Source organism: Haliotis rubra, unplaced genomic scaffold, assembly GCF_003918875.1.
Source record: "Haliotis rubra isolate DU_JTF1 unplaced genomic scaffold, ASM391887v1 Scf436, whole genome shotgun sequence".
NCBI lineage: Eukaryota > Metazoa > Mollusca > Gastropoda > Lepetellida > Haliotidae > Haliotis > Haliotis rubra.
This window is the reverse complement of record NW_025767120.1, coordinates 272140-286191: the sequence shown is the minus strand read 5'-3', so window position 1 is coordinate 286191 and position 14052 is coordinate 272140. Positions and strand designations below refer to the sequence as shown.

General features: G+C 42.7%; 1 protein-coding gene across 5 annotated transcripts in view; it reads right to left on the bottom strand.

Moving 5' to 3' along the window:
- Positions 1 to 14052, bottom strand: part of LOC124289227 (serine/arginine repetitive matrix protein 1-like) — a 57924-nt gene that overhangs the window by 26741 nt on the left and 17131 nt on the right. For 2 of the 5 annotated variants that reach the window (XM_046725830.1, XM_046725831.1), the window contains exons 3-5: positions 12900 to 13022; positions 11085 to 11255; positions 5339 to 5445 (exon numbers count right to left, since the gene is read on the bottom strand). In XM_046725830.1, the coding sequence (XP_046581786.1) occupies positions 5339 to 5445; positions 11085 to 11255; positions 12900 to 13022 (401 nt within the window). Of the gene's footprint in view, positions 1 to 5338; positions 5446 to 11084; positions 13023 to 14052 lie in introns of those variants that run through there. The other 3 variants (XM_046725832.1, XM_046725833.1, XM_046725834.1) reach the window with 3 other exon arrangements.

The following is a 14052-nucleotide window of genomic DNA, read 5'->3' as shown; positions in this document are numbered from 1 at the left end:
CGTCCCAGACCCTCCCGACAAAGGACATGGCGTCGACCGCCCATGCCGCTGGATCTGGAATCGGAGACACGTTACAACGGCAGCTGTGTGTTGAAGCGAGAGTCGCAAACAGGTCGATCAGATGGCGGCCCGACTGTGACAAAGAAGTTTGAGCGCTTCTGGATGTAGCATCCACTCTGTTGGAGACGGTTTGCCCGGCCTTGAGAGAGCGTCTGCCAAAACGTTCTTGCACCCTGGGATGTGTCGGGCTCTGGCGCTGATGCCATTGTCGTCCAGGAGACTGGCCAGCTGGAACGTCTGCTCCAACAACTGTTTGGACCTGGTCGTTCCCTGATTGTGAATCAACCACACCACCGTGGAATTGTCCGGCGCTATCAGGAGCCTGGTGTTCCGCGAACAGAGGCACCAGTGTCGAACCGCCAAAATGACTGCTTGCAGCTCCAAGTTGTTGATGTGCCATCCTAGCTCGGTGCCTGACCACAGCCCCGAGGTGGTCTGGTCGTTGAGGTGAGCACCCCAACCTTGAAGAGACGCATCTACTTAACAGTTCGTGATCGTGAACAAACTCTGTCAAGGAGACTCCTGCGCGCAGACGTTCGACTCGACAGTCCACCAACGGAGGTAAGCGTGGAGATGCAGGGGCAAAGGAACCTCAACTGAAGGTCGTCCGCCTGGATGTAAGGCAACAGGAAGCGCTGTAACGGCCGAAGCATCAAGCGACCTCTGAGCGTCAAGTCCTGGGCTGAGGTGAGGAGACCTAAGAGGGACTGCCACTCCCTGAGCACGAGCGGCTGGGATAGACCTCGGGGTTGGCGAAACTGACAATCTTTCTCCAGCGATCTAGCGGAATCCTGACAAGGTCGCAATGTGTCAGGAAGAGGCCTCCTATAAACGTCAGTTCCTGGGACGGCTCCAGGTGGGATTTGTCTATGTTGATAATCCATCCCAGTTGCTGCAAGAGATGAATGGCAAAGTGCATCTGTTTGCGAAGCAACTGAGGGTCGAGGTGGTTCATGAGACAGTCGTCTATATAAGGGTCGAAGTCGATGCCCCTGAGATGGAGGAACCGGGTGATCGGCGAGGTAATCCGAGTAAAAAGCCACGGGGCCGTGGAAATTCCAAATGGAAGCACTTTCCACTGGTAGTGGGACCCGTTGAAAAAGAACCTCAGGTACTTTCTGTGACGGTGGTAAATGGGCACATGCAGGTAGGCATCCTGAAGGTCGAGGCTGGCCAACCAGACCCTGGGCGCAAGCTTGGCTCGTAGCTGTTCCAGGGACACCATGCGGAAGTGAGGCGGTTCCGAAAGATAAAGGTGGTTGAAAACTGCCATGTTGTGAATCATGCGTAGTTTCCCTGAGTCCTTCTTGGGAACCAGGAAGATTGGTGAGTAGAACCCCGGGGACTGTCGGGGGTCTAGCACTGTCTCTATAGCTTGTTTGCGTAACAGAGTGTGGATGCTGTCTGCTAGCAGTAACTGTTGGTCTGGAGCATACACACGCGACTGGAGCGTTGAAGTCAGTCAGAGGCGAACGGCGGCGTTGGCAGCTTGTAACCGGTCCTGAGAATGTTGGTGATAAACGGGTCTTCCAGGATTGTCCAATTGGGCCAGAAGATCCCCAGTCTCCCGCCTACTGGAGTAGGATCGAAACCGCACGACTGGGGGCGGAGGTCCCAGTCGTGTTGGGTCGCAACTTCAGTGACCGGCGGTAAAGGGCCTCCCCCTACCCTGCCGGGCCGAAGGGGGTCCCGGGGGCGATCCTGCTGGGCTGAAAAACAGGTTCGATCTGCCACGCCACGTCCTCTGCCAGAGGCGCCGCGGACGGAGTCTCTTCGGGGCGTACGGCGCTTCCCTCTACCCCTTGCAGATGATCTGCCACGAAGGCGAACTCAAAGCTTCGAACGTAGACAAAGAAACCTCCGTATTGGTAAGCTCTGCGTGTTCCTTATACACCTCCGAATGCCGTCATTAAAGAGGAAACGAGGACGCGCAAAGGGGCTCTTAACAGTTTCCTTTTAAACTCTTCCTGCCAAGAACAGGGCTCCAGGAAACCCATCCGCCCGAACAACCGTTGTCATGGCCAGAGCCGCCAGGTGCGCCAGCAAATCATGCAACACCTTGCCCTGCCATTGAAACAGGGTGGTAAGATGTTCTAACCTTGGCGTGTTGTCTTCCGTCCAGATCCCAAGCAGCAGCCGAAGTTGCGAGGCCAACGCTGATACCGGCTTCAACATCCGCTTGAGTTCTGCATCAATGGCCAACATCTTGGAGTCCTGCACTCGGTAGGATGCCTGTGGGGAAGCCGATAAGCTTGAGGGACTCGTCATGAGCAGCGCCTCCATCGGCAAAATCCAAACTATGAATCTTGTAATCCCCTTTATGCGTGACTTAGGAGCCTTTATCGTGGTATTGAGAGACAAAGTAGCAAAATCAGCGTCCAAAGAAGCCACAGCATCGGCCACCATCGGGTGAGGCGGGAGGAGTAACTCCGGAGAAGACCGAATAGCCTTCGGGTCGGCCGAACCTGAAGAGGGAGAAGGACAATCCGGCAGTCTGTCGGCAATCCAGTCGAACACAGCAGAGAGGGAGGTAGGTGCCCCATCATCATCATCCTCTTGCAACATTTCCTCATTATAATCGGAGAAAATAGCGCCCTCAGTGTCCTCCCAGGACACGGTAGGAGCAGTAAATCGCTGACCGAAGCAGCAGGCTTCGTGGGCGCACCGATGACAACTGAGAAGCAGCACTCAAAGTAACTGTCGGGGAACGTGGACGTCGCGGCGAGCAGTGAACAGGAGGTGACCTTGAACGGGACCGACGGTATCGCCTACCACGCATCGGTGACCGTGAGCGCCTCTCCCTATCCTTGGAACGTACGGGAGAGCGAGACCTTGAGTCAGACCGACGACGGCGAAGAGAAGTATCCGAACTAAGACGAGGACTCCTAGACCGATGATGCTGCCGAGGAGACCTGGAACGAGATCGTCGAGAACGATGGGAACGCTCGGCGTCCTGACGTCGGGAACGCTCTTCCATTAACTGACGTTGTAGGTTCTCCTCTCTAGACACTGTAGCCTTCCTGGGGATACGGTAGTCTGCCAAAGGCGTCGGAGTTGGCGCTGGCGCTGGCGTCGGTACAGGCGTCGGCGTCAGCATGGGCGTCGGCGTAGGCATCGACGTTGGTTGAAGCAACAAGTCAGCAACTGGAGAATCAAGTGCCACAGGCGTCGGCGCAGGGACAAAGCTAGGCAACGGCGCTGGAACGGTGCTAGCTTGGGCTCCGGCAGCTGCCGGCAAAAGGAGCGTCCGAAGCAACTTCTGAACCTCCGGATGCGACAAAGCGTCCGGGTGGGATAGGTCAACAAAGGCGTCAGACGAGCGCTTGGCTTCAGGCGTCAGCAAACGAGGCGCAGGGGTGGACGGCTGATCTATCACAGGAGAAGAGCGTCCGACCGGCGTACGAGGGGGAGAAGACCGGGAGTCCACAGAAGAAACAGGGGAAGACATTTTCCTCTTCCGTTGTGACAAGCGTTTCTTCTTAGCTGAGGTAGGCCTTGAAATCTGCGACGGACAGCGGAGTACAAAAAGTGACAGCGCTCGTCAATGGAACAGGCAACAGTCGCACAGTCTGGGCACCAGGGGTGTGGGTCCTTGGCAGACTTCTGCACCTTGCAGATGCAACAAAACTGCCGGGTCATGCACACCAAAAGCTGTAACACACAAATGTGAAACGTAAAAAACCTAGAAACAACCCCTGCAGACGAAAAAATGGAAGCACCCCTCCCACAAGAATGGGCACGCCCAAGTAAGTGGGACAGTCGTGTAAACAACCAAGATGGCTGCCCCCACACTGAGCCGAAAAAAGCGTGAAAAAACACACAAATTAGGCAAGAAAAAAGGAGGTACACAAAAACAAGCATGAAACAGAAGGTGGAAGAACCCTAGAGGGACACACCCCCCAAGCCGAAGTGAAAAACATAACCACGAGGTAGCCAGGTAAGTGAAGTTACTTGTAAATTATGTTCTTCACCCACAGAGAAGAGACATAAGATAGAAAAACATACATACCAATAACTTTAATATCTGAAATCTATTAGTAAGTGTCTGAAACTTAGCGAAACAAAAACGTCTGACCAGCAAGACGCTTGAAGTAAAAGTGATTTTGGATGGACCGCGCTTGCGCGGGAGGGGAGATCACGTCACTTCCGTTGCCTGTACACTCGTCGATACACGAGGTGGCCGTTCTACAGAATGGCGAATCAACGACTGTCTGATCTCTTTAAGCGGAGCTTGAGGTAATATGCATAAGACCTATGGTAAGGTAAGTTAAAAATATATATAACTACATCACAGTGACCAGACCAGTGGCTGGTATTGTCCCATGCCATGTGTGACACTAGCTATCGACCAAATCACCATGTCTGCACGCTTGATCTAAGAAAGATACGATGTTGTGACATCTTTCAACCCGAGTCTTCACAGGGCCAAGCAAATGCATGAACCCTTTAGATGTCAGTATTTCATGTGTCCCAAACCCTTAGATAATGAACAAACTACTGGTTTACAGCATGAGGAACAATCTGCACTGTCAGGTGTCAGGGTTACAATGTTAATTAAAACATGTTTTAGTGCCACTCCCCCACTTTCCTCAACACATTAGTTCAAGTTTTTGTTCTTATGTGTTTGCAAATCTGACAAACAGTAAATAATATAAAGAAAACGGTTTCATGGAGAAATAGATATTAGCGGGGAACAAACACAATTTGTTTGAGATTAAGTTTGAGATAATTGTTTCCATGGATACAAGAAAATCAACAAGAATGAATAAAAAGAAGAAAAGGCAATGGCATTTGGTCCTTGTACATTTATAGTTTCGTGAAAAAAATATTCAATAGTTTGAGACATGGCTTAGAATGGAAGTCTATGAGTATAATCTTGGTCAAAAGCTCACAGCCCAGATAGAAATATAATTTCAACATAGCAAAGGCTACCAGTTAGCAGATAAACAATGCCAAGTTTTTGCTCAAAAACAGTGAACTGTTTCAAAGTTTTGGCTTGGAATAGGTTGGGAATCAATACCAACACAAAACCCAACCAAGGTAAAAACACTATCTGCCCTCCCTTTGAGAGTGTATGGTTTTACACTGCTTCTAGCAATATTCCAGCAATATCAAAGGGGAGGACATCAGAAATGGGCTTCACACATTGTACCCATGTGGGGAATCAAAGCCAGGTCTTCGGAGTGATGAGCAGATACTTTAACCACTGACTACATCCCCCTTTGAGAGGGAGGGGATAGTGGAAACAGAGACATCACACTAGCCTTGCCAAGCCTACCTGCTGTCTCTGTCCTTTTTTTCACTCTTCTCTCTCTCTTTGGCCAGGGCCTCCTTGATCTGCTCCTCATGCTTCTTCAGACTTGTCTGGATTCGTTCCTGCTCAGCCTGAGGTAGCAACACAGTAACCATCAACAGTAAAGTCTTCACTGGGTTAATTACTTTGAAGTATCAGTCAACAGCATCAAAGGATGTCATTGCATAATTAAACACTGTACTTTACAGAGAAAATGCTGGCTGGCTGGCTGGTTGGTTGGCTGATTTGTTGTTTAAAGATCACATATACTCTAGGGGGGTACAAATACATAAATCACTAATTGGCATCATTATAAATGAAACCCCGTCATTAAAACTACTCATTTCGATCTATAATTAACTTAAATCGACCTTTTTGACAACAGTGCACAATTATCACCCGCGAACGAAATTTCAACCAATCAGAGCGGCGCGTCTCTGTGACGTCATATGAGGAATAGATATGAGGGCTGATGCAGAATTCATGTACATTTCAGGGGGTAAATTATCTTGTTTACAGGTTTGTATAAACCTGAAATTGTGACAACTGTTGTGAAAAATGAAAGCTATATGTTCTCACAATCTACTGTCATTTAATTTTGTCTTCTGCTTTGCCTAGTTTCTGAGTTACAACTTGTTTTCATAGACGATTCTGTCAAAATCGCTTGGCCTTATTTGTTCAAGCCAGACGCTAGTGATAGCGAAAACGATGATCAGCCTCGCTCAGCACGGTTACGGTTAATTTTTTCAACCTAAACAGTACGACATTAAGAAGGGTGGATGCCCATCAGATGCAGTTATTTGAAAATATTCCCGGTAGTTCTTGTCTGATTGTATTAAAGTATCAAAGCAGTGTGGGCTTTTTCGGGTTTTCTCTGGATGGTATAATGACTGATACAAATTGATCCAATTTCTGTGTTTTTTACCTCAATATTTAATCATGTCATGTAAAAATATGACGTCTATTACATATAATATGAAAAATTGACATTTGATTTAGCTGAATCCGTAAACTAAACAACCCTACTTTGCCATTGCTAGAAGAATCTGAAAATTTACTTAGGTAAATATGTACATACAGTCTTAGCACACAGCAAATGCTTATATGTATTTCTTATGCAACAATAAAGTTCTGTTTGTACATGTATTCTCAAAACAGTGTTGGCCCATAAGTTTTCACATGCAATTAAAATTGTATGCAATACAGCAATTAATACTCCCTTGCTGTAACCCGTGTTAGGTGGTATAAACCTACACGTTATTTGTCATCATTCACTTGATGGTCAGTTAATGAATTTATAACAGGTATAATTAATGGTAACACCACTTAGATTACCCGACAAACGTTCCCATTTGGCATTTCTTGTGTCTGGAGTAAATACTCATTATTATAAACATCAATCAAAGGATTAACTGATAACATGCTGATTGATTAATTACTTTCATCTTACACAGCGGATTTGTCAAAAGGTAGTGTTTATGTATGTAGATTTACTAGTCTATACTGAATACACTCTGTCGTGTCTGCGAAAAAACAACGTCCTTCTTTCAAAGGATTAACCGTCAATACATTGATTGATTGCTCATTATTGGGTAACTAAATTACATTTTTTTAAAGAAAGGCGGACACTATGCAATTAGTTGGCAGGTGTGCTATCTTGGGTGACCAATGAGACTATACACCAATGTGAAATACCTGAAACGATATGTCACTTTTTCGTATATTAGACTGTTAAAAGACACATCACTTGGAACAGCTGCAGATGAATGGCATATCACTCGTTTTTGTGGATATTAATGGATACATTCCTTGAACAAGGTAATAGCCTGACATTGTTCCTATAACTTTAATCTGTTTTAATTTTAATATTTGCTTTTTGTTTTTATTCATTTGTCGTAGCATTCAACATAATCATTGTTTTCGCAGGGAAGTGTAATGAGACAGACAACATACACTAGGGCGTGTGCGAATTATGATTCACATTGGCAAACTATAAAATGTCTAGATATTACTAGGGCTGGGACGATACACTATGTCACGATACAATACATATCGCAATATTTTACCTGCGATATGATACGTATCACGATACATTCACCTTGAAAGAATGACACGGTATCAAGATTTAAAATGATTTATTTCAAGGTATTTGTGTTTAACAAGAACACTATTGTAAATAAATATACAGGTAACTCCATCATACTTGCGTATTTTTCTTTACATAAGTACTGTAACATGTTTAAGATAATACTTTTTGGAAAAAAGAGTTGTGTATCAATACACCAGTGCACGATACGATAGCTGTATCAAACTTTAATGTATTGGGATGCATCGATGCATCGGTGAATCGTCCCAGCCCTAGATATTTCAGTCCTGTCACTTCGACCCCCACCTCGCTTCGATGGAAGAAATTGTTATGTTATAAGTTGTGTCATGCAAAATCCTTTTGGTCATGATTCAAATACATATTTAACTACCAGTAGAAAGTAGTTTTGATTTTCTAACTTGATGAAAACAAACCATAATCTCATTAATTCTAACAGACTTTAGCCCGTGACTTTACGATTTTAAAAAACGGCGGCGCCCTGTCGCAAGCATCTACCAGTAGAGAATAAATGCTCTTTAGGTTTGTTTTCACCGAGTTACAAAATCAAAACCTACTTTCTACTGGTAGTAAAATATGTATTTGATTGATGGCCAATAGGATTTTGCATTAAATAGCTTATAACATAACAATTTCTCTCGTGGAAGCGAGGTGGGTGTCAATATATTACTACTTACAGTATTATTGTTACTTCGAACACAACCACGCTTCCGAGGAAGAAATCGTTATGTTACAAGTTGTGTCATGGAAAATCTTTATGGTCATCAATCATATACATATTTTACTACAACTAGTAAGTAGTTTTGATTCTTTAACTTCCGTGAAGTGATCTGAACACAAGTAAGATATCGTTTCAGGCTTCCACAACGCTCGCTTCACACTCACAAACATAACCCATTTAGCACAAACTGCGGGGTCCTGTGGAAATCTGTGCATGGTGACATCATCGCCCAACCCTTAGGACCAATTGACGACAACGCAATGATTCCGCATGTCTTCGTTGATGTCGAGAAATCATCAAAATGACGAGCTTGCTATACACTTTCTATGCAACTAACTGAAAATCCTTCCTCATATGACGTCACTGCATTGCTCTGGCGACAGAGTTAGGTAACCTGTCTCGTTGGCGGGCGAGAGTGAAGCAGGCAACTTTCTGGCAACTCTTAATCACTCGGTATTACTTAACCACAAGTTTTTTAAGAATGAATTTGGTGTTCTGCATAAGACTAACCACAAATCTTTCATATGTAATGGTTAAAAGAGTACAAAACAAGAAGACAAAGTCATCAATATCCCCCGCAATGGCAAAATACTCTTCATGATTATGTCTACGAGTTATGATTATGTCAAATATTTAGGTGTGTATATAGAAAAGTGGAAGGAGAGTATTGAAAGGTTCTTAAGTTCTGCTCCAGAAAGGAGCACCAATTTCAGTCTATATCAAACTTGATGTGACCGCCTCCGTGGTGTAGTGGTTAGAGCGTCCGCACGGAGAGCGGAAGGTAGCGGGTTCGATCCCCGACCGCGTCATACCAAAAGACGTTTAAACATGGTACTTGTTGGTCCCTGAATGGCGCTCGGCATTAATGGGTACAACAAGGACTGGTTGGCTCGGAGTCAGTATAATGTGTCTGAGTGGGGTATCCATGCTTCACTGCAGTATGGTATCTCAGTGGGCTAGCACTATAAAACCTGCTTAAGTCTGGGCTAGTACAAGCAGCCGCACATACACACACACACGCATGCACGTCGTCATATGAGCGAAATATTCTCAAGCACGACGTTAAATCCAATTTCACCTCACCTCACCTCAAACTTGTTGCCATTGAAATGCCAAAAATATTTTATTCAGAAATCCAAAACTACCAAAAGGAACCAGTACACCACCAGACCAATCTATGTGCCAAGTTTGGTGAAGAAATAGTGAACGGTTTTAGAGTTCAGCTCCGGAAAAGAGTACTACCACCAATTTCAGGCTAAGTCAAACTTGTTGCCACGGAAAAGCCAAAAATATTTTATTCAGAATTCAAAAACTACCAAAAGGCACCAGTACACCACCAGATCTATCTATGTGCCAAGTTTGGTGAAGAAATAGTGAATGGTTTTAGAGTTCTGCTCCGGAAAAGACAAATGTACACGGACGGACGGACGAAGTCCATTTTAATACCCCCCGCAAAACGTGTTGCGGGGGATAAAAACAAAGTTTATTTGTTCTTTAATGCCGCACTCAGTATATTCCAGCTATATGGTGGCGGTCTCTAAATAACAGAGTCTGGACCAGACAATCCAGTGATCAACATCATGAGCATCGATCTACACAATAGGGATACGATGACTTGTGTCAACCAAATCTGTGAGCCTGACCACCCGATCCCGTTAGTCACCTTTTACGACAAGTATAGGTTGCTGAAATGTAATTCCAAACATGGCATATGTTACAACTTCATAATTGTTGCATATCCAGCAATTGGGCAAAGGGAAAGGACAATGAGACCACTTACAGAGGGGGAAGCAGTAATTTGATCATGTTTGTTTCAATGAGCAATATTCCAGCTACTGTAAACGTATTATATTTCGCGCAGGTTTTATTTTCGCGCTTTTCGCGCAAAACATTTTAGCCCGAAAATTTATACACCGCGAATAAACCTGTCATTCATTCAGTCTAGCCACGCTCGCCCCCTGAGTTGTTACCATAACACATCACAACAGAAATCAACGGGAATCTTAAAATGACGACTGATCATACTTAACTGTCGCTGTAATGGATTTCCCAAAACATAATTAAATAATGAGCCAAATCCCATTGCTGAATTAGCGAAAACAGCAATGTGTGTTGTGGCCGCCATGGAAATTGGTCACATGACAGATGGTTTGATACAAAACAGATTACCGTGAAACAACTCGGAAAGAAATAATACAGCAGTATTTTATTTATTCATTAAGATTTTATTCACCAGTACATCATGAAGCGAATATAGTCACTAACACTCATCTCATTCACAACAACCCGGCTTGTTTGAAATCACAAAGAGCTTCATATACAGTATAAGTTAATTCGTCAAATCGTCAGAATTCGGAACATAAGACTGATGTGTTTTTCATCTCTTCCGGGAGTAAACGGATTACTGTGTACTAGTATATCGCACAGGTAGAGATTTCCTGTGAGTAAGCAATAAACGCCGCCTGACAGGTTAAGCCACTCTGTTTGTTTTCACTGCTATTAGTGGCGGCCAAAGAGACAGCTGGCAGTTCCGGCAATTACTGATTGCGCGAATAATTGACCGTGCGATGAAGTCTAAACTGTCAATTCCGCGAAAATTGCACCACGCTAAAAATAAGTATGTTTACAGTATATGATGATGGTCTGTAAATTATCAAGAGATCAACCAGATAATCCAGTGATCAACAGCATGAGTATAGATCTAAGAAATTGTGATACGATGACGTTTCAACCAAGTCAGCAAGCCTGACCACCCTATAGCATTAGTCACCTCTTGCATTAAGTATGGGTTGCTGAGGACAAATTCTATCCCAGATTTACACGAATGCGATCATGAGGCAGGAGAAAACTTACAGACAGGGGCAACAATAACATGTGATGAGACAAAAGAACAGGGACAACATTACCTGTCTTCTCTTGATTTCTTCTTTCTTTTGTTCAAGGAATGCAGTGGGAATGCCACCAACATTCTCTTGTGCGCTACAGAGCAAGTCCCAAAGTTCTGACATGAAGATGCGGGCATTCTTGGGGTTGAGGAAGCCAGTGAGGTTGATCTGCATCTCCCTTGGGTCTGGCATCTGCAGATACATGGTGGGAAGAACACTTGCATAAATAACTGTCCTGCCATAACACTACCTCTAGCATACAGGAACCCTTGTATACTGACACTACATAAGCAATTGGTATTGTGTATGCCAGAGAAAAAAATGCTTATATCTAAAACCCATACTCATTCCTTGGAAGAAAGTGTCAATGTAGCTTCAATACATAAACTTTCTGAAAAACTTCACGTCTGAATAACATGCAACTAAAACACATTAACTGATTACATCCTATTAAATGTATATGATATTCCAATACTTTGTACATCCCTACTGCAACTATAATCAAACATGTTGAACTTATAGTACTCCTACTAGTATGACTACAAGTCAAAAGAAAGGTTCATAATTTGAAAAAATATTTGAACTTGAAGGTCACAATGTAGCATGCTAATTATACTGCTGAAAACATCTCTTCTCCTCTACCAGAACCTTATTTAACCAAAACTATGCCAAACATCTTGACAGTCGTAGTAGATGAATAAGGTTCTAGTGTTTTACATCCTCAGACAAATTCATAGTTCTAATTCTACAATCACATTTCATCAATTTTATATCCTAAATGAGATGGGTTTGAGATACTGTCCACCTTGCTATGAGAGACTTGTTTGCTTCCAAAGATCATGTACATTATAAATTCATTGTCATGCATTACTAACAAGCAACCACACAACATCTTCCACTTTCCAAACGATGGTATTGTGACACTATTGGCTTTTCCAGTACAATACTTGACAATGTTAAATTTTAAGTTGGCTGTCAACAGTAGCAGATCCGAATGATGGTGATCCGCGCTCCAAGATGGCTGCCTAGAAGAAATCAACATGAGAACAGTTCTTACATGCCTGAATAAATACTCATGGAACATTATGTATTTTGAAATTGGATTTACTGTGGACATGATAAATGATATTTACAATAAGCTGAGATTTGAAGATATTTGTCAAACTTCCATGAATTCAGGTGACTTTGTAAACTTGACTACCTTCCACTGTGGATAGGGAAGCTCAAATGCAAGGGATTACAGAGAGAAACGTGTACATGTAGAAAGACTTTTGAAAACTTGACAGAAATAAAATACAAACCCTGTTGTGCAAGAGCCACCTTTGCGATGGAGCATCATCGCGAGGATCAAGGGTATTTTGGTTGGTCCTGATAACTATGTAAAGCTATGGAATAACTGTACCCTGCAAGATCATCTCTTGGCTTGTCACTGATAGCTCGCTGACGAGAAATTATGATCTTCTCTAATAGCGGAAGGAAACAGTCAAGAGTAAGTAAATCGCACAACTCTTTCGTCTACACAACTATGCACAACAACATATACAATTTGTACATCTGTTTTCTTGTTTAGCTTGGATAACATAATAATAATACACAATGTATTCTTAAGTTCAAAACTGATGGGAATTTGACAAAGAAATATGAAGACTGTCACTAGGCATTGTGTGCCCTGATTATGATAACTATATGGTTTGTGGTTAGATATGAATTATCACTGATTTAATTCCTATCATATATATTCAGGTTCAATGTATTCCTAGACAAAAAAGAGCATACTCATGCAGTAAATGGCATGTTGGATGGGATGAAAATAACCATTACAAAAAAAACTCTCACCCTTTCTTCTAACTGATTATATACAAATTCAACGATAACGTCATCTTCTAAGCCTAGAAGTTCAGTGATTCGTTTGGCAATCCACGGCTTCAGTGTGTCCACATTCACCTTCGTCATGTCCACCTGCAGAATGAAGTTGAAAAACATATTGGTAATGTTAGTAGTTGAATAATTTACTAACAAATATGTAATTTTCTGAGTAAAATTGATATTTTATACTTATCCTGACTCATGCTTATTTGCTTGTCTTCTTCTTCTTTGCGAACACAGTGGAACACTTGTATCTCCCAATTGAAGTTCCCTTCAATGTAAAATCACTAATTAGTACTCACCCTGAGTTATCTTTCCCCTCGCAAGCTCGGGAACGAGGGCGCCACCTCCCACCATGTGCCTCACTCTCTCCTTTCCTAGCGAGCCCAACACTTGAATTTACAGGGAAATCCAAAGTGTTATGTGGGGAGGACGGGAGGGCTTACCTCATGAGTCAGGATAAGTATAAAATATCAATTTTACTCAGAAAATTACATATTTTCCTTATCCTGACTCATGCTTATTTGCTTGTAGAACTCAACGGCTATGGAGGTGGGAATATATAATACTTTGGATTTGGATAATTAGTGATTTGAATTGTAATGACTGTAATAACCCTATGGGAACTTCATAAAAGGCACTGAACTGATGAATTCCTGCTGCTAACTTATCAGCTGCCATATATGGGTTATTACAATATAACTATTACAATATACTTATTATGATAAAGTATATACAACATTAGTACAAAGCTTAAGACTAGTAGACTTAAGTTGTTAATGTGATAGCATAAACTCCTTGAGTTTATAGTTAATATACTTTTATGAAGTAACCAAAGTACTAAGCTTAAGATATGCATAAACTTAAGCTATATAATATAGTACAAATATAATTCAACTTAAGCTATATAATAGCAAAAACTCCGTAGAGTTTGTTAGCTAATATGTATATAAAATGTGACCATATTACTGAGCTTAAGATATGATGAAACTTAAGCTAAATATAATAGCAAAACTTCTAGAGTTGTTAGCTAATATATTGTATGATATAATAACCATAGTACTGAGCTAATTTTAAAAATAAAAAATCTGTTAGAATTAATGAGATTATAGTTTGTTTTCAT